The sequence below is a fragment of the Colletotrichum karsti genome (assembly GCF_011947395.1).
Source record: "Colletotrichum karsti strain CkLH20 chromosome Unknown Scaffold11, whole genome shotgun sequence".
Taxonomy (NCBI): Eukaryota; Fungi; Ascomycota; class Sordariomycetes; order Glomerellales; family Glomerellaceae; genus Colletotrichum; species Colletotrichum karsti.
In genome coordinates, this window is record NW_024065911.1 from 335,394 (window position 1) to 353,877 (window position 18,484).

The window sequence follows — 18,484 nt, forward strand, 5'->3', positions numbered from 1 at the left end:
ATGAGCGGGATCTTCGAAGGCCGAGTCTGGAACATAGGTAATAAGAATCTTGAATTTGGAGGTTCCTAAGTCTCGGGGGATATAACATCTTTCTGAACTTGAAGAGTAGAATAACAGAATCTGTTTCTTGAACAAAAGAACTAGGTATATATAGCGACAGTGGTATCGATCCCAATAATTCCAAAACTCCAGCCAGCTCCAACAAAAGAATCAACAATAGCCGCCTGTTTTTCCGTACCCAATCTTCCAGACAGCCAAACCAACCAAGTATCCAAATACATGTACCAACTCCGAGCATAAACAAACTCATCAAGCCTTTTTAGAAGTAACCCATGAACCTTTCTTGCTAGCGCCGTGTATCCCCCCGCCTCCTTTTGTTACGACAATGAAACATTCTTAGGCCTTCGACCGCTCGCCAACATAGCCCTCAGCTACCTCGTGACACACTACTTCAAGTCAGCTCAAGTCCAATACTCATCATGTCAGGGGAATGGGGCGTGAACTCACACTTTGCGATGCTCGCACTTCCGAGAATCTTCATCACGGAAACATCCCGCTCGACGTTCTTGTAGAACCACCCTCTCACCTCGACAGCGACGAGCGAGTCCATGCCGAGCTCGGCGACGCTGTGCTCGCCCCGGACGCTCCCCTCGCCCTGGCCGAGGACGACCTCGAGGTACCGCGAGAAGCCCTCGACGAGCACCTGGGCGACCTCCCCGACGCCGCCCTCGGACGCGAGCACGACGGCCTTGAGCTTCTCCCTGAGGCTCTGCTTCCCCTCGCCCTCTTCCTCGGCCTCGGCGTCCTCCTCGACGGTGAAGTGCGAGAAGCGCGGGTCGCGGTGCCAGTGCAGCGGGTTCGGGTTGTTGGGGCTGTAGCGGCTGAGGCCGGTCGTGATGTCGTAGATCTGTCCGTCGACGGGGCGGCCCGTGACGATGGCCTCGAGGAACATGTGGTGGATGTCGCGCTCCGAGATGGGCGGGTAGCCGTCCTTCTCGAGGAAGGCGTAGATGTCGTTGCGCTCGCGGTGGAGGAGGCCCAGGCCGTAGATGACGCCGATGTTGAGGACCGAGCCGGGCAGGCCGCGGAGGCGGCGGTTGGCTGCGAGGCCGTTCATGTACTGCGTCATGTTAGCGTGTGTCTATGAGTGGTGAGAAAGGTTGTGAGTTTCACTTACCATGTTCGCAGCGGCGTAGTTGGACTGTCCACCGTGTCCACCAGGGGCGGCAAAAGACGAAGTCATAATGAAGAACTCCATGTCAGAGTCACAGAAGATCTCATCCAAGTTGCTGGATCCCACCGTCTTGGGCCGCATGACCCTGGTCCAGGTGTTCTCATCCATCTGCGCGAAGACGCGGTCGTCGAGGACCATGGCGCCGTTGATGACACCTGCGACAGGCGGCATCTCGGTAGCCAATCTCTCCTTGAAAGCCCTCACGCTCTCGATGCTGGTGACGTCGAGGCGCTCGATGCGGACCTCGCAGCCCTTGGCGGCAAGGTCGTCGATCCATTGAGGGTTCATGTTGGGGTTGCGACTGGCCAGGACCAAGTGTCGGGCACCGTGCTCGTAGAAGAGGTTGCAGAGACTCTGGCCCATGTCGCGGGTCAGGCCGACGAGGACGTAGGTCTTGTACGGGCGGAGGAGCTGGGTGCCGAGGAGAGGCTTGGCGATGTGCTGGACGGTGCGGTCGGCGCGCCAGTCGAGGATCTGGAATGGCTTCCCGCTGCCGGACTGGTCCAGAAGATCGGGAACAGAGACGGAGTCGAGGTTGGGAATGCCCATCTGGCCCTTCATACCGGTCATGCTCTCCAACGCCTTGGCGATGGCACCCTCCCAGATACCCTCAATGTCCATGGAGTCCCCGAGAGCGACGACGTGCTCGGAGGTGAGAAGGGAGAAGCGGGAGTGGTACTCGCAGTTCTCGGGGAGGCAGTCGAGGATAGCCTCAGAGAGCTCGCTGCCCTCGGGGAGGAAATCGATGATTGAAGCGCCGTTGGCGGGGAAGAGAGCCTTGAGCTCACGGTTGCTGGCGTAAGGGTGGATGTAGCGCTCACCGGCAGGCTTCCCCTTGAGAGGGGTGGTGGTGCAAGCGATGACGTTAACACCCTTGGGCTCGAAGACCTCTCTCATACACTCCAACAGGACGGAATCGGGCTCGAGGAGAAGCACAGTCTGCTCCATCATCTCCTCCTCCACAGAGAGGGTGACGAGGTAGCGGAGAACAAGGCTGATCAGGGTCTTGGGGTCGACGTTACGGTCACCCAGAGGGAAGACGCAGGAATTCGGGACCGTGATGTAAGAGGAGTTGGCCTTGGTCAGGGCCAGGCACTGCCCGCCGGTCGAAACGTCCTTGCCGATGGAGACGTGAGAAGCATACTTCAGGCCAAAGTTGATGACCTCAACCGAGCTGTAGTCGACCTGGATGACACTCTGGTCCGGAACGATGGCGTCGAGGATCTCGCCCTCAACAACGTTGGCAGTATAAACAGCCAAGCCATCGCCGGACTGCGAAGAGACAATCTCGACGCAGCTCTCGAGCGTGTTAACCTCGGAAGAGACTAGTCGGCGCGGGCAGTTGACACGATCGTTGCCCTCCTTCCAGGGAACGACACGAGGAACAAGACGGTGGCCGTGCTCGAGGAAGATCTCGTTCTCGTGAGTCCACAACACCTCACCGTCCTGAGCGCTAATGCGGAGATCCTTCATGCTCAACCGCAAGAATGTCTCAGCAACGGCATCAACGGAGTCTCTGCGGGAGTCGAGGTCCAGCATCTGAAGCTTCAGACTGGGGATCTCAGCAAGCATAGAGCGCGAGAAACCGTAGGTGGCGGCGTGCTCGGGGTTGCCGGCGCGAGAGTTCATGGTAACCCACAGAACAACCTTCTCGGGAGCCATCAGAGCGCGAAGGAGATCAAGTCGCTCGGAAGTCATGGTGCTCATCATGGGCTGGTCCAGGTCAGCGAGCATGACAACATTGCTGACGCCGTTGAAGTAGGCGGGCTCGAGAGAATCGATGTCGGCGACGATGTCGATCATGTCGCAGGCAGGCATCAGCTTCTCGTGGACTTCCGCGGCGAGGTCGGCCGAATTTCCTCCCGCCCCAATAATGAGAGTCTGTCCGGCCACCTTGGGAAGGGAGCCGTTGAGAGGGTTCAGAGCAATCTGCTTCAACTCCGACTCTGCCTGTCTCACGATGAGGGAGAAGTCCGGAGCGAAGAACTGCTCAGCCTTCTTCGCTGAGCGGACGAAACCACACTCATCCAAGAGATCGGGCCACTCCGGAGGCGTAAGAGGCGCATCGACCTGAGTTCTCACTCCGAAGGCGCGACGGAGCCTATCTCTGAGCGGGCTCATGGACTCGTGGATGAGAATGAGGTAAGCACCAGGCTTCATCAGGCTCTGGACGTGCTTGAGCCTGTCGCGCTGCTCGGCGCCCTTGACCACCGAAGTGGTCAAGACAACCAGGTCGAAAGGCTGGAGGGACGAGTTATCCTCCGAGTCGAGAAGCTTGGTGTGCTCCGTGTCGATCTTCTTCTTGAGCGTCTCGGGGCCGGAAAGTCTGGCGAGCAAGTTCTTCTCGGCCTCGGTTCCGATGGTGTAGGACAGGAACGAGCCCTTGAGACCACTGATGACGTGCTCGGAGAGACCGGCTTCCGGGTCAGTCAGGCCGAGAACCCGCATGCGGGGGTAACGGTGTGCGATCTGAGAGACGACACGGCTGACGTGGGATCTGAAGCGGTGCAGCTGCTTGGCCTCCTGGATGATGGTGGAGATCATGGCAGGGAGGACGTCGGGGATGTTCTGTCCGAGCATGCGGATGAACTCGAGCGCATGGTAGAAGGGAGACTGAAGGATGAATGCGTCCAGAGATTCCATAGTGTCGGACTTCCAAGGGCTGGGAATCGCCTCAGTCGCAGCAGGCTTAGCGGGGGCAAGAGGCGACGACGGGGGAGTGAAGAAGGTAGGAGACGCCCCAATCTCTTTGATGGCGGCCTCATCCTGAATGTAGAATCGCGCAACTCTCTCGCAGCTCTCCAAAAGAATGCGCTCAGTAGCCACGTCCTCCGAGCTGAGATCCGCAGAGACAATCTCGTGCTCGGGGTCGAGGTCCATGACGGTGTGGAGGTACAGCTCCTTGTCGTCCTCGGGCTTCGAGTTGGCGAAGGAAGCGACCATGAGGCCCTCGACCTGGATCTCCATCTCGCCGCGCGGGTTGAAGATGCTCATGTCACCGACGAACTTGGTGGTGGCGGTCTTGGTGCGGGGAATCTCCTGGGTGATGATCGAATCGACCACCAACGAGGCCCCATCGCTTGGCTTGCCATCGCAGATGGCCAGGTTGAAGCGGATCTTCTCAATGCTCCTGGGAAGGAAGGAAGTCCACAGCGACTTGTCGCCAGGTGAAGCGCAGGCAGCAAAGACCGAGTGGAAGCAACTATCCAGCGTCGCGGGGCTTACACCGAGCCCAGTGGTATCATCGTCGTGGAACTTCTGGAGTTTGGCAGTGCAGAAGTTGTATCTGCGATCGATACCCTGGAGAGCACGGAAGGGACCGGTGTAGTCTAGACCGATCTCCGACATCATCTGATAGAAGGCGTCGGTGTCGGCGGGAAGGGTCTCTGCCAGGGCGGGATCACGCTCGGGGAGGGCACCCTCGGATGGCTCGCCAAGGTAGATGCGCAGGTTGCCAGTGAAGTTCTTCTGCATGGGAGCGACACCGTCGGCGTAGCAGGAGGTGATGGTGAAGGTGCCGTCGATGACCTTGCCAGCCAAGCGGCCCTTCGTCGAAGGGGGCTGGATGCTCAGCGCCACGAGAATCTCGACTCCGTATGTGTTGGACTCGAGGGAGATACCGCTCATGAACTCAAGATCCGTCAGCTCCACGACTGATGCCGGGCGGCCGTTGAGAACGGCCTTGGCTGCGTCCAATGCGAGCACACAATAAGCAGAGGCGGGGAGGAGAGCCTGTCCCTGGAACTTGTGGTGCTGGATCCAGGGGACCGTCTCAAGCTTGAGAATGTTGCGCCAACGGAGCTCAAACTCGGTGTCGTCACGGGTTCGGACACCGAGAAGCTCATGGGGGCCTTGCTCGCGGAAGTGGTACTGGTGGGCGATGCGAGACTCGCGGTAGTGCATCTGGCTGTGGTCCCAGGGGTAAGAAGGCAACTCGGTCTTCGAGGACAAGAGGCCTCGCTGAGTCGAGTTGGAGATGAGAGCCTTCCATCCGATGGCCTCGGGACCGAAGTAGCACCAGGTGAAGCCCAGGAACTCGGCAAAGGCGTGTCGGTCATCCTTCTTACGGTCAAGAAGGCCGGCATAAGACAAAGCGCCACCAGTAGCAGCCTTGACAGTCTGCTGGACGGGTCCCTTCAGTGCAGGGTGAGGACCAACCTCAACCGCGCAGTCGAACGGACCCTGAGAGCTCAGAGCGAGATCAATAGCCTCGTAGAAAGAGACGGCCTTGACCATGTTGTCCTTCCAGTAGGTCGCCTTAAGCTCATCGACGGTCGGCTCCGTGCCATCGGCGTAGACGCTAGAGACCCACACCGTTGCATTCCGTTGTCTCGGCGCGATGCCGCAAGCGGCCAAGCCCTGCATGTACTCCGCAGCCGGCTTCTCCATGTGGGCGGAGTGATACGCCGTGTCGACGACCAAGAGCCGGGCGAACTTGTTCTCCGCAGACAACTCAGCCTGCAGCGCCTTGACGGCGTCGATGTCTCCCGACAGCGTCACGCTGGTGGGAGCGTTGCTGGCGGCGACCCAGATGCGACCCTTGATGTCGTCCCGGGCACATAGGGCAGAAGCTTCGGCGCGCGTCATGCCGACGGCCATCATCATGCCCTTCTGGCCGTTCTTCCCACCCGCGAGGTGAGCCGACATACCCCTGTAGTAGGAGATGAGCATGGCGTCACGCGCACTCAGCACGCCGGCAGCATAGGCGGCCGCGATCTCGCCAGAGGAGTGGCCGACCACAGTGTGAAAGGAAACGCCGAGGCTGGAAAGCAGATCGATGAGGGCGATCTGAACCGCGGTGCAGAGCGGCTGGGACAGCGCCGCGATGTTGATCCTGGAGGCGTCATCCTGGTTGATGAGCTCCTTGACCAACGACCACTCGGGAGGGTGAGGGCAGCTCTTCAGAACCTTTTCGAGCCCCTGAATGGCGTTGCGGTAGACGGAGTTGGAGTGGAAGAGCTTGCGTCCCATCCCAGACCACTGAGCACCCTGGCCGGTGAAGATGCCGAGGATCTTGGGCTTGCTGCCATCGAGCTTGGCGCGAACACCGAGTTCAGGGTTGGCAGAGGATCCAGCCTTGGCCAGGAGGTTGTCGAGACCAGCAATGACCGCATCCTGAGATTCACCGCTGACTGATACTCTGTAAGTCAGGGCCGAGCGGTGCGAGTAGAGGCTGTAAGCGACTTCATCTGCCGACGTCTTGTTTCCGACCATGAAGTCACGAACGGAGCGAGCAACAGCAACAAGAGACTTCTGCGACTTGGCTGAAAGAACCAGAGGAAGTCCAACGGTGGGAGCCTTCGCGTCGTATGCTGCGGAAGCGCCCACAGCAGCGGGGAGTTCCAGGGACGGGGCGAACCGCTTCGCAACCTGGTCGTGGATGCTTGGCTCGTACCTCTCGATGATGGCGTGGGAGTTGGTGCCACCGAAGCCAAAGGAGTTTACGCTGCCACGGAGCGGCTGGCCAGCCTGAACCTGGGGCCATGGGATGAGCTGGGTCGCGATGCGAAGGTGGCCGTAGAATGGCCGGACACTCGGGTTGAGGGTCTCGAGGTGCAAGTTGGGAGGGATGGACTTGTGGTGCATGGAGTGCACCACCTTCAACAGCCCAGCCAAGCCAGCGGCGCCTTCCGTGTGACCGATGACGGTCTTGACGGAACCGACGACGAGCTTCTTGTCATCGCTATCCGCGGTAGCCGACGCCTCGTTCCCGAAGAAGGCGGTCGCAATGGCTTGCGCCTCCCTCGGGTCGCCGGCCTGGGTGCCCGTTCCGTGCGCCTCAAAATACTGGCATCGATCGGCGGGGTTCTGCGCGTCCAGACCCGACCTCCGGTACGTGTCCCTGATCAAGTCGGCTTGGGCGAGGGGGTTGGGCATGGTGATGCCCTGGGTCCGGCCGTCCGAGTTGACGCCCGTCTCTCTCACAATGCTGATGATTGCGTCTCCGTCTTTCAGGGCCTGAGAGAGGGGCTTGATGAACAGCGCGGCGAAACCCTCGCCGCGCGCGTATCCGTCCGCGCCGACGTCCCACATCCTGGACCGCCCGGTAGGGCTGAGCATGTGGAGGCTGGACTCGGTGATGAACTGCTCGGGCGTGATCATCATGTTTGCGCCGGCCACGCAGGCCATCTCGCACTCGCCGGACCGCAGGCTGAGGACGGCTTGGTGGAGGGCGACTAAGCTCGATGAGCATGCCGTATCGATCGTCATGGAGGGGCCGCGGAAGTTGAAGAAGTAGGATATCCTGTTGGAGAGGATGGCTCGCGAGTTACCGGTGGCGAAGTACTGGCTGGCGGTGATATCGTCACGCTGGCAAAGCGAGTCGTAGTCGGCGGTCATGAGACCGGCATATACGGCGACCTTACGGCCGGCATACTGGGAGAGGGTGTATCCGGCAGACTCGAGGGCCTCATACACGACTTCGAGGATGATACGCTGCTGAGGGTCGATGGCCTCGGCTTCTTTAGGGGTAATGTTGAAGAATCCCGCATCCCATACGCGGTGGTCCTGCTCGAGGAAGTATCCCTGCGTGGCATTTGTGGCACCGTGATATTCGCCATCGGGGTGGTAGAAGCCCTTAACGTTAAACCGGTTACCGGGAACCTTTTGTGTGAGGTCCTTGGGCTTGGAGAGGAGATCCCACAGCTGAGAAGGGGAGTTTACATCGCCGGCAAACCGACATCCCGTGCCAACAATGGCGATGGGCTCCGACTGAGGGATTTTGTAGGTAGACATTGCTGTCAGGGGTATCTCTAGGATGATTATGTATTATGGGAAGGGATAGAAGGGTATAAGTGGGGAGGTTGAAAATGCTTGCCGGTGAGATATCAAGGGGGGTAGAGAGAATAGTATAAGAATAGAGAGAAGAAGGCGAATCGATGTGTTTGCTTCCGATGAACTGCATGATGAGCGGCGAAGACATGAAGGGATATATAGCAAATCACTTACACGGAAGAGCCAACAGACCAGAAGAGTCAACATCGCGATGGCCTCCCTCGCAGACAGCCTCAGTGCCATTACGCCTGCCCCATGTCAAAAAAGCAAGGGGCCAGCAAACCGCCTCATCCAGGCTATTCCATGTCCCCCACGGTCGGGGGGCGTTCATCGGGGGAGGGGGAGGGGGAGGGGGGCCAGCGGTCGGGGGCGTGTCTTGGGTGAGTCTAGAAAGTAGGGGGGCGTGTGCGATGGTGGAGATGATGAAGAGATTCGGCGTTCGTGATGAGTTGGAAGGGGTGGTTCGGAGTTCCGTGGCCGAATGTCTCAAACGGTCGCCGGGATTTGAGGGTGCAGATTCGGCGGTGGTGGTTAGTTGCCCGGGAACGGGACTACTTAGCTAGCCTTCCGCCCATGATCTCTGGTCTCTCCGCTGGCGCCATCGACTTTCGGGAGGCTTGATCAGAGGCGTCCTTTCTTCAACGACGAACGAACGTGGTGCATGTGCGAGTAATGAGCCGGCGACGAGAACGGAAGTCAAACAACGTCGAAAACGGGTGCTGGTTGTCGCCTGCTGGCTCGGAAGCGCGCGCCGGTCCGCAATCTCGGTACGGACATGGAGTCAATCGGTGACACGGCGTGTGCACATTTGCCTCGTGGAGAAGTAGTCGGGGTACTTGCATATGAAAGACGTTTTTCTTTGTCTTGGTAGTCCAGTTAGAGTCTGGTTTGTTTCTCCTCTTCAACAGCGACGCCGAACCCCCCGCGCCATACTGCATCCGTACACTTCCGCTAGGAACACAGAGAGATGCGGCTTAAAAACAATGGTATTATGTAACATGACAATTCCCGAATGACACTCATGCGTCCAGAAAGGACTCCATGTCCTTACGCAAGTCCTTGAGCTCCTGACCAAGGCTCTCTTCTTGCCTTTTCAGGGCCTGGAACGAGACATCTACTACCCCGGAGAACATGGAGCTCGCGTCGAGCACCCTTCCTGATGGTGAACCTGCCGATCGCAGAGTCGGATCCAGTGAAGACGCTGCCCGCCGCATCTGCAAGAGAAACTCTTCGGCTAACTGGATTGTAAGAGACATTTGCAGTGAAGGCGTCGAGTCGACCGCAAAGGAACCGACAGTGACGCCAGGGAGTTTCCAAGACTGAAACAAGATGGCCGGCTGCAAATGTGCTAGTTGATAGTGAATGCAGCTGAACACCTTCTGGTACATGTCGAGGAGTCGGACATATGTGGAGAGAATGAAGAGGCAAGTCGCCGGATCCGCCAGCGAGTCGAGTCCCCTAGCCGGCTGGTGCCTGTCCGTCTCGCTAGCGGGGGAGGCGTCCTCGACCGGTGCCATCTCCGAAAGTATCTCGGCAAAGTGGCGTGAAAGTTTGAACATTTCGTCGACGGGGAAAGGCGTCATCGTCGCATTGCCCTCATCGGGACTCGAGGCCATGCTGGATCGTCCAGCACAGTCCGAAGGTTCGACGTGGTGTCGGAGGCTTGACGATAGCTCGAAAAGTCTGGAGTTGATGTTGATGATCCGGGGCATCCACTCTTCGGCAGACGGGGCCTTTCCACTTGCAGCCGGTTGAAGAGTGATTTGCCGAGTTCTTTGCTTTGCGCGTTTTCTCTGCCTTTTCATGGGACTGATATCGTCCTGCGGTGGTCCAAGCCTCGGAGGCTGTTTGTAGGAGCCCGGGCTTCCCAGGTAGACTTGACTGACGGAATCTGCGTGGGGACCCACGGGAGATGTGAATGCCGACTCCGATGTTGCAGAGTGTGGGGGACTCCATGCGTGAGAGATGGAATCTCCAGACATCAAGTCGTCGATTTCACCGTGGAATGGCGGCGGAAGAGGCTGATTTGGCGCTGGGTTGGGGTAGAGGCTCGGTTGGCCAAAGCCAAAGTCGAAGTTGACAATGTCCAACATGGCATCTGGCGAGACAGCGTGATCACCAAACCCAGGATTCCTCAGGACAGAATCACCCGGTTGGGTCTTGACAATGGCTACACAACAATCGTCAGCAAGGGAGAGTTCCCCAGACAAGTCAAAGACAGTGTACTCACACAGATCGGGCTGTACAACGTGGCTCCCGTCGTCAGTCCGCTGACGCTTTGGCGACGGAATGCTTCTTCGCACGACGTCGCCAGTGGGTTGTTGTTGATGTTGCTTCCGATACCGCAGGGATGGGCTTGATTTGCACTGCGTGTTGAGCCTGATACAGCGCTCGCAAGCTTCATCGCCGACGCGCTTACAGCTGAGCTTCTGGGTATGGCACCTGTCGCAAGCCTTCCGATTCGGACCGTCCGACATTGTTACTGCCATGATTCGGCGTTGGCAAAACAAGAACAAATTGCGAGGATTCCAGAGTCGGGGGGCGGTGTTTAGTCAAATAGCCCTGGGTCCATTCGAGTAAAGCAATGTGGGAGGGACCCCTGAACAATGAGACAGCTTTTGACATTCGATGCTGGCTGCAGCACGGGCAGGGGACAAGTACCGAGTGTAAGAAGAGAGCGGTAGGAGAAAGGTACAAGAAGACATCTAGGAGAACAGGATGATCCATTCCTCGCCTCGACTATAGCCCGCTCGAAAAAGCATATGAGAGCTAGCCAGCTGCCATTGGACAACGTCGGCTAGCCGTGGACGCCAAGGTAAAACATGGCGAAAATGGACGAGGATATTGGACCTTGTCCTTTGCAGTTGAACGGGATGCCATCTGAGCTAGTCTGCCTGGGAACACGGACTGGACTGTGAACGGAGACGGCAAAGGGGACTGCGAAGGGGGTCGTCAGAACGCTTGCTCCGGCCAGACGGCCAATGGGCACCTCCCCGGTGGCCCAACACACTGGTACTGGTGTGCGTGACTTTCTTCGATCCAACCTCATCGCAATGGGATGAAGGACGATGCCTGAAAGAAGAAAATCCTGCACTAGCTCGAGGAGATATTACGCTGTCTTCAGTCTGTGCTTCAAGCCCGCGTTGGACTGCACTCTGGGAGACATGGGTTCGGTTGCAAGGGGTCGGAAGATCCACCAGGGTCCCTGTGGTGGAGCTGATGAAACCTCGAAAAACGAAGTTCCCATGGAGAGATTGGACTGACGAGGCATGGCAAACAACAAAGAAAGGAGCCGCGAGAGAAAATGAACATAAAGGCTTATTCATAATGACGGCTCATATCCTTCAGGCGTGGCGTTTGTTTGACCCTCAAACTCGCTGGTCGAAGCTCCCAGTCGAAACTGCTCGCTCCCCACCACCTCGCGGCATGGGCTTGGTGGCCCTATTCCCGGTAGGTGACGGCGGGTGAGGGCGGGTCTTGCAGAAGAGAAGTTGGCTCTTGCAGAAGTGGCTGAAGAGAGCAAACCTGGGGATCAAATGCCAAGATCTGGCTGGTGAATCCAGCGGTGTCATGCGCGGCTGTTGGACCTTGCGACTAACACACCTCCTTGGAGGAGCGGTGCGTGGTCCATGCTGTACGACTCCAATCTCGATTCAAAGAACCAGAGTCTATTAGCCTGGAGACCGAGGTATGGGAGCGACGCCGCGCGCCAGAGGATACGGGATGGCGACGATAACGGTGACGGACGACCGCCTCTTCCACTGCCACAGAGCCACAATCTGATGGCCTCCTGGACAAGCTTCCTGAGACGTTGGCAAGTGACGGCCGTAGGCTTCCAGACGGTCTCAATTAGCACCCGCAGTCGCCGGTGCACTTGCTCGACGACCAATGAAGATGCAACTTATGATAGGAGAAGAGTCCAGACTCCATGTAATCTCCAACCGATCGCTCCATAATCGATGATAAAGCTCCTATCGAACCATCGAACATGGGGGGAACAGGGGCAGATCTAACGGTTGATGAGACGGGAGACCATCGCGAATGTTGGCTCTGATGTCCGGTCCCGTGGTCCAGGTACTTTCCACGGTTGGGAGCTCGCGAGTGATGCCAGCAGCAGGGATTGGGACTTGCTAAAGTTGTTTGCTCAATGTTTGCTCGCTGGCGTTGTTTGCTCATATCCCTTCTCGGCCACGTTTGGGCCCGGCAGCGCGGTCGTGCTGGGGTTGGGGTTGGTGTTTGCACCTAGATGTGATGCTGGTAACGTGATGACTGCCATACCGATTCAAGCACATTCTGGCCTGAACAGATGGTCATATTTTAGAGTGAATCGATCAGGTAAGACCGCCTAGTCCAGGAGAGAGGACTTGACGGTACCGAGAAAGCCAAGGCGGGTTTGCTTGCCTCGCCTGCTCTCCTCGTCCTCGTCGTCCTGCCCTCCTCCCAGGGAACGAGGACGATGTCGGATGGAGCTGTCCCCTAACTTGACGAATAGAAGGTCTGGTGACAGCATCTTCATCAGAGGAAAAGCAATGTCGTGCACAACCAGGCGGTCATAGTGCCGGTTCGTTGTGAGCTACGAGGCCACCGTGCACCGAATGGCCGTTGGCTAGGGCCCGTTGCGGGTTCGAGTAAGTTAGATCGATAAGGATACGGCCGAAAGTGTGGCAGGAAGGCGCCGTCTCTTTGTCGTTCGGGAAGACCAAGTAAGCGCATAGGGCGGGCACTGTCGAGCGTGAATGAGTGTCAAGAGGTGAACGAAGTCGATGATGGCTGCGCGAGAGGAGAGTCGGTTGAAACGCCGTCGAGCGTAAGTAACGTGCATTCCATTGACGTGATGCCGGATTGGGATGACTGCAGATCTAGCGTCATGTCTCAACAGCTGAGGACGCGGTGTGGCCAGGAGCTAGCAGAGGAAATTCTCGACGGCACCCCTCAAATCAGACCCTAGCAGCCCTGGCACCTGCATGACCATCATCAATCCGGCATTCTGAGGGTGTCCCGACAAGACGGCGTGAATGGTACGACGAAAGGCTAAAGAATTCACCAGTGGGTTGTGGCAGGGCAGGCAGTTCGGTGTGCGCAATTCGCATCCATGTAAGTTTGCCCGAAGAGGGTAGGTAAGCGAGGATTCGGCGATGCTGGCTTTAAGAGTCGCTGTTTGGCATTTGCCCTGATGCCCTGAATGGAGAGACATTTTGCGTGCGGTCTTCGAGTCGTTGAACATCCGAAAAGGGTACGACAACTAGTCGCGTAGCACAAGAAGGGGGAATGGCGGAAGTGTCCGCGTCGCCCAGACCCGAACTCGTGGCAGCCCATCGAAGGCCGTCCCCGGAGAATGTCCTGTCGAAAAGCACCGCCGTAACACTACCCCGACCGACTCCGACCGCATGGCTGCGGAAGCTGTCCACCTTCGGCGTCGTGTAACCCCGGGTGACGTCGCTCAATCTGGGCCATGTCGGGTATGACGCCTTTGATCGGTGCATCTATGTGTGGTTCGACAATAGCTTGAACGAGGCAGAGTCTTTGTTTTGCGAGTCCCGAATTTCGACTCGAAGCGGCCGTATGGTATGGAGTCGAGGCCGGGAATTTGTGTTCTGGGGGGAATCATAACACGGCACAGAATTGCTGCCAAGCAGGGTGCAAATGCGGGCCGTCCCACGGAATGAGCATCAGATCATGCGACAGCCCGAACCGCTCAAACGCGCCTCAGAATGTCTGTCTGTACATTTGACAGCATGTTGTGCAGCTGGGTATCCATTTGACAGGATGCAAGGTGGATTTGATGGGCGAGTTGGGTTGCGTTGCGTCCTGACAGCAGCCCTCCCTTTCGGACTTGGCTTTCTCGTCTACCGGATATAATCTCGAGCCTCCAACCGATGGTTCTTCAATCCCGGCGGCTCGATGCATTGCGACATCAGCGAACATTTGAGCTAGACTTATGGAGAGTATATTGTCGCGGGAGCTGATTGACAGCGGCTCGGTGCCTACTAGCTACAAGTAGCCGGAATCGAGAGGTTTGGATGCATGGGTGAGCGACCTGAAGTCTGTACTCGGCTCGACGGCGACGTTCGGCGAGCAGGTTGCAAGACCGCGAGAAACAGCATCTTTACGACGAACTCGCAAATCCAGAACTGGACAGGAAAAAATAGCGAGAGGTCGGATTGGGGCTGGTCGTGAGAGAATGCTCGCGAGGCGTGTGAATATCACGGAATGTATCATGGAGTGTACCGTGTGGCCCAATGACTTCAGCCGGATCTAATCCAGCCGGCAAATTCCCCAGTGATGGAGGTTGATGAAATGATGCGCGGATAGAGTTTGAGTACCGGCATTCCATGATTGCCATTGCGTCGCCTCGGAGGTAGGCAGATCAGGGCAGGGCAGATGAGGCCAGAGCACCGGGGAATGCTGGTGACTCTTCCAGAACTCCGGCGCATCTCGTCCATCTCAGGTGGTGTCCTGGTGGCTTCAGTGCCTTCCTTTTCTCCATGGCCCCTGGAATGACGATGGTCGGCGCAGAGGCCGAGGCGATGTGAGACATGGAGCAGGGATAGCGTCTATTCCGGAGGTCTTCCGGTGGTGTAGTCGCGATGCTCGAGATGGTGCGCGATGTCAACTATGACGGCGACGCGGCCATGCCGTTGAGGCCGTAGCGTGCAATCCGAGAGACGTGAGAGGGAGATTGGTGATTGATCTGCTGGAGCCTGAAAGGATCGTAGGAGGGTGGAAATGAAGAAGAAAAGAAAGGAAAAGAAAAACTGGTGGTCCCAGATCGATGGGACCTTCTCCCCCAGGGCTGCGGTTCCCCTGTTCTCCCCCCTGTCGTGCCTGCGTCCTTCCGCGTCCGCGGCCCCTGTCTGCTGCAAGGAAAGCAAAGCCTAATGAGGCAGGGCGAGAGATCCCTGTTCCGTGGAGACGGAATGGAGACGATGGGTCATCTTGGCGGGATGAAGAAAACACGGGAGGATAGCCGTTGGTGGTCTGGGCAAGAAAACGAAGATGAGAGAAACTGAAATGTGATGGACGGAAGGGAAGGATTGATGGAATGCAATGGAAGAGTGGAGGTTGCTACAAACCGGAGCCCGGGATGGAGCATCCGATGAGGTGGATACCCGCCCCACCCGGGCCCGGATGACCCCGGACATCTCCCGGAAGGCGGGGAGTTCTGCACCTGCCTTGGGCTGTTTGGATTGGCGGCAAGACGCCTGCGTTTGTTCGCACTTGCTTTCCGTGGACGTGGACCGTTGGTCAATGTGACTTCCCTTCTCAGCCCCTGCCGTCCCGACCCGGAAGGCGGCCCTCCCGTCTTCCTCGATTGCCCTTTCCCCTTTCCGTCGGGTCTACTGCAAGCCCGAGTGGACCCCGGCAGGACGGAGCTCCGGGATTCCGGAGCCGCGGTCTCGCCAATCACCTCCCGTTATCCGTACCCGACCTTCATCTCGCCTTCCCGGGCCGTCTTGCATTTCGAACCTGCCTAACGCAAAAGCGAGGTAATGGCCGATGTGAACCCCTGAGCAGATCTGGCAATTTATTGACCCAACAAATCATCCCATCTCGACCTCATCACCATCGCCTTGGCCTCGGGTTCCTCACTGTCGACGCCTCCCCTGCCTTCTTTACAGTGCGCACACACCCCTGCGGTTACCCTATGCCGGCTTTGGTCAAATATCAACTCTCACATTCGATACTCCATCGTACCGGAATCTCAGGCGGTATCCGACCGGATGGATTGGGATGGCGGACCTGAATCTTGCATCCGCGGCGTCATGTCCTGGTCGATCTGGGAAGCATGGCTCTTTATGGCGACCTGGATCGCTGGATCCGCCGGCACTCAACAATCCATGATGCGAATCCATCTACGGATGCACATTCCATCTTCGTGTCCTCCTTGCTTCGCCCGTGTGGCCTGCCCTCGCGGAACTCACCCGGGACTCCCCTCTGCCGGGGAAAGAGGCAACCGGAATCTGCACATGCTCGCCTATCCTCGGGGAATCGCCGTCACGCATGCGCGTACGCCGTGTTGGGCTCCAAGACCAAGCCACTGGTCATTTGTCCCAAGCGTCAGGAAAAAGAAATGTTTTCTAGGCCAGTGATACGATTTCTCCCCCTGGTGTTACCTTACCCAGTCTGCCTTTGCCTACCATCGCCCTAGTCCTGTCATCGCGGGCGCCTCGTCGCCTCACCCGTACGCCGCTAGCTGATACTCAACGAGCAAGACTCCAACGGTGGCTCACCATGAACGACACGTTGAGGCGGATGAACGGCTGGCACGAACGACGGACTTGGCTTCTTACTGACCGTCTTAAGTCTCAAGGATGGACGCTATCGACCATGTGGCACCGTTTGAAGGGAATGGACGGACGAACGACAAACGTTGAGGTCCTTCGTCTCATCTCGCGGTGGAGTCCAACATCAACGTCAGTTCAGCTTCATTCTTCAACCACTTCATCTAGACGCCACACGAACAAGGTTCGATTTCGCATCTGGAAGCTCGATTTCTAGCCTGTGCGCTCCATCGTGAAAATTTTTCAGCACATGACAGAATTATTCTGCGCTGGAGGAGCCCGCGGCCTCGAAACCGTAGGCTGGGGAAAAAGAAAACATACACTCCAACACCTCGCTCAGCCGAGGGAGAAGGAGAAATGACCAAAACAAACCAGAGGACCACAAGGCGAAAAAGTAATCGCGCGCGCGCTCGAACCTTTTCCTTTCGTCACGTATACGAGGTTTCCCAAAAGAAGCTTGTTGCAAAAAATCTCTTTTCGAAAGTTCCAAAATTTGAGAGAGGTATCTGTCTATCTGTACATCCAAAGCAAGGCGCGCGCCGACAAGAAATAAACCAAACAAGCAATGCTGAACAAAAACACCGCCCCGCCCGATGCTTCATCCCTTCGCAAGATCCCGGTCTTGGGCCTTTTGTCCCAATGTCCTGTCTCTAACCCAATACTCAAATCACTACATCCTCGAGACTCACTGCTCGACGTCACCGGTCGCAAACAGCTCCAGCTTGACCCTCTCCCTCTCGACCCCCAGACCCTCGAGGACGAGTCTCACCTTGAGCATCCAGTCTCTCGGCCCGCAGACGTAGTACTCGGTCCTCTTGTCGGCGAGCCCGAGTTCCTCGGCGGGGATCTTGGTGAGATCGAGGTGCTGCTCGTAGTCGTACTCCTGTCCCTTCTGGTCCCCCTCCTTGACCTCATTCAAGAAGATGTGAGCGCTGACGTTCTCCTTCTGGCGGGTCAGGTCTCGGATGTGCTTCGCGAACACCAGGCTGGAGCTGTTGCGCGCCGCATGCACCCACTTGATGGGCCTGTTGGGCGTCGTGCTCTCCGGGCTGAGCACCGTCTCGAGGATGGACATCAACGGCGTGGCGCCGACGCCGGCGGACAGCAGCACCAAAGGCACATCCGCCTTCTCCGCCTCCTTGACGTCCAGGAAGAACTCGCCCTGCGGGTGCGACAGCTCGACCTCGTCGCCGACCTTGTACTTGTCGTGCAAAAGGTTCGAGATCAAGCCCGTCACGAGACCCTTGCCCTTATCCTCCGCGCTGCCGTCCAAGACCGTCGCCTCGCGCTTGACGCTGATGCGGTAGTACTCGCCCGAGTTGTGCGCATCACTCAGGGAGTATTGTCTGGGCTGCGTGATGCCGCCCAGTTCCGGAACGGGCACCTGCAGCGAGATGTACTGGCCCGGGAGATACTTGGGGAGCGGCAGCTTGCCGTCAACGGGCGCGAGGTAGAAGCTGGTGACGACATCCGACTCGTCGACGCGGCGGACGATCCTGAACTTGCGCCAGCTCTTCCAGCCTCCGGTCGCGCTGTACATCTCGGCCTCGCGGCCGATGAACACCTGCGCGAGCTGTCCGTACGCCGCCGTCCAGGCCTCCGCGATCTCGGGCGTCAGAGCGTCGCCCAGCACCTCGCCGATGGCCTTCATGAGGTGCGTCCCGACGATGTCGTACTGCTCCGGCTGGATGTACAGAGACGCGTGCTTGTGCGCGATGCGCTCGACGGCGGCCTTCAGCTTGGGGAGGTCGTCGATGTAGGTGGCGTAGGCCAGCACGGAGTTGGCGAGCGCGCGGGGCTGCTCGCCGTTGGCCTGGTTGCGCAGGCTGAAGACGTTCTTGAGCTCCGGGTGGGTGTCGATCATGTCCTTGTAGAACAGGGTCGTGATGGTCTCGCCGTGCACCTTGAGCACGGGTGCGGTCGACTTGACGATGTCGATCTGCGCTTGCGTGAGGCCCATTCTGGCGGTCGATGTCGCGAAAGATCGGCTGATGAGGTTTTGAGAGCGAACCAGGTTCGGCAGGAGGCGAGATGTTCTGGAGAAGGCAGACATCTACTGGATAAGTGTTATGGTGAGGAAGCGATGAAGTAAGTAAATCCGATCTCAACGTGTATATGAATGAAGACTAATGGTCGTGGATGAGTAAGTGATGGCTCTTGTTTCTATCGGTTTCAGAAGTCGGGAACATCGGGC

At 57.8% G+C, this 18,484-nt stretch overlaps 3 protein-coding genes across 3 annotated transcripts; all 3 read right to left on the reverse strand.

Moving 5' to 3' along the window:
- Positions 1-396: 396 nt before the first annotated feature.
- On the reverse strand, positions 397-7,969 carry CkaCkLH20_04226 (uncharacterized protein; the record flags this gene model as incomplete). The annotated part of the gene is made up of 3 exons (XM_038886945.1): positions 397-446; positions 508-1,120; positions 1,178-7,969. The coding sequence occupies 3 exons, from the start codon at positions 7,967-7,969 to the stop codon at positions 397-399; spliced, it is 7,455 nt and encodes a 2,484-aa protein (XP_038747649.1).
- A 1,058-nt stretch (positions 7,970-9,027) lies between these two features.
- On the reverse strand, positions 9,028-10,497 carry CkaCkLH20_04227 (uncharacterized protein; the record flags this gene model as incomplete). Its single annotated transcript, XM_038886946.1, has 2 exons — positions 9,028-10,178; positions 10,239-10,497. 2 exons carry the CDS (start codon positions 10,495-10,497, stop codon positions 9,028-9,030), a joined length of 1,410 nt encoding a protein of 469 aa, XP_038747650.1.
- Positions 10,498-16,975: 6,478 nt separating this feature from the next.
- Positions 16,976-18,343, reverse strand: CkaCkLH20_04228 (globin; the record flags this gene model as incomplete). The annotated part of the gene is made up of 1 exon (XM_038886947.1): positions 16,976-18,343. The coding sequence occupies one exon, from the start codon at positions 18,341-18,343 to the stop codon at positions 16,976-16,978; it is 1,368 nt and encodes a 455-aa protein (XP_038747651.1).
- Positions 18,344-18,484: the final 141 nt, after the last annotated feature.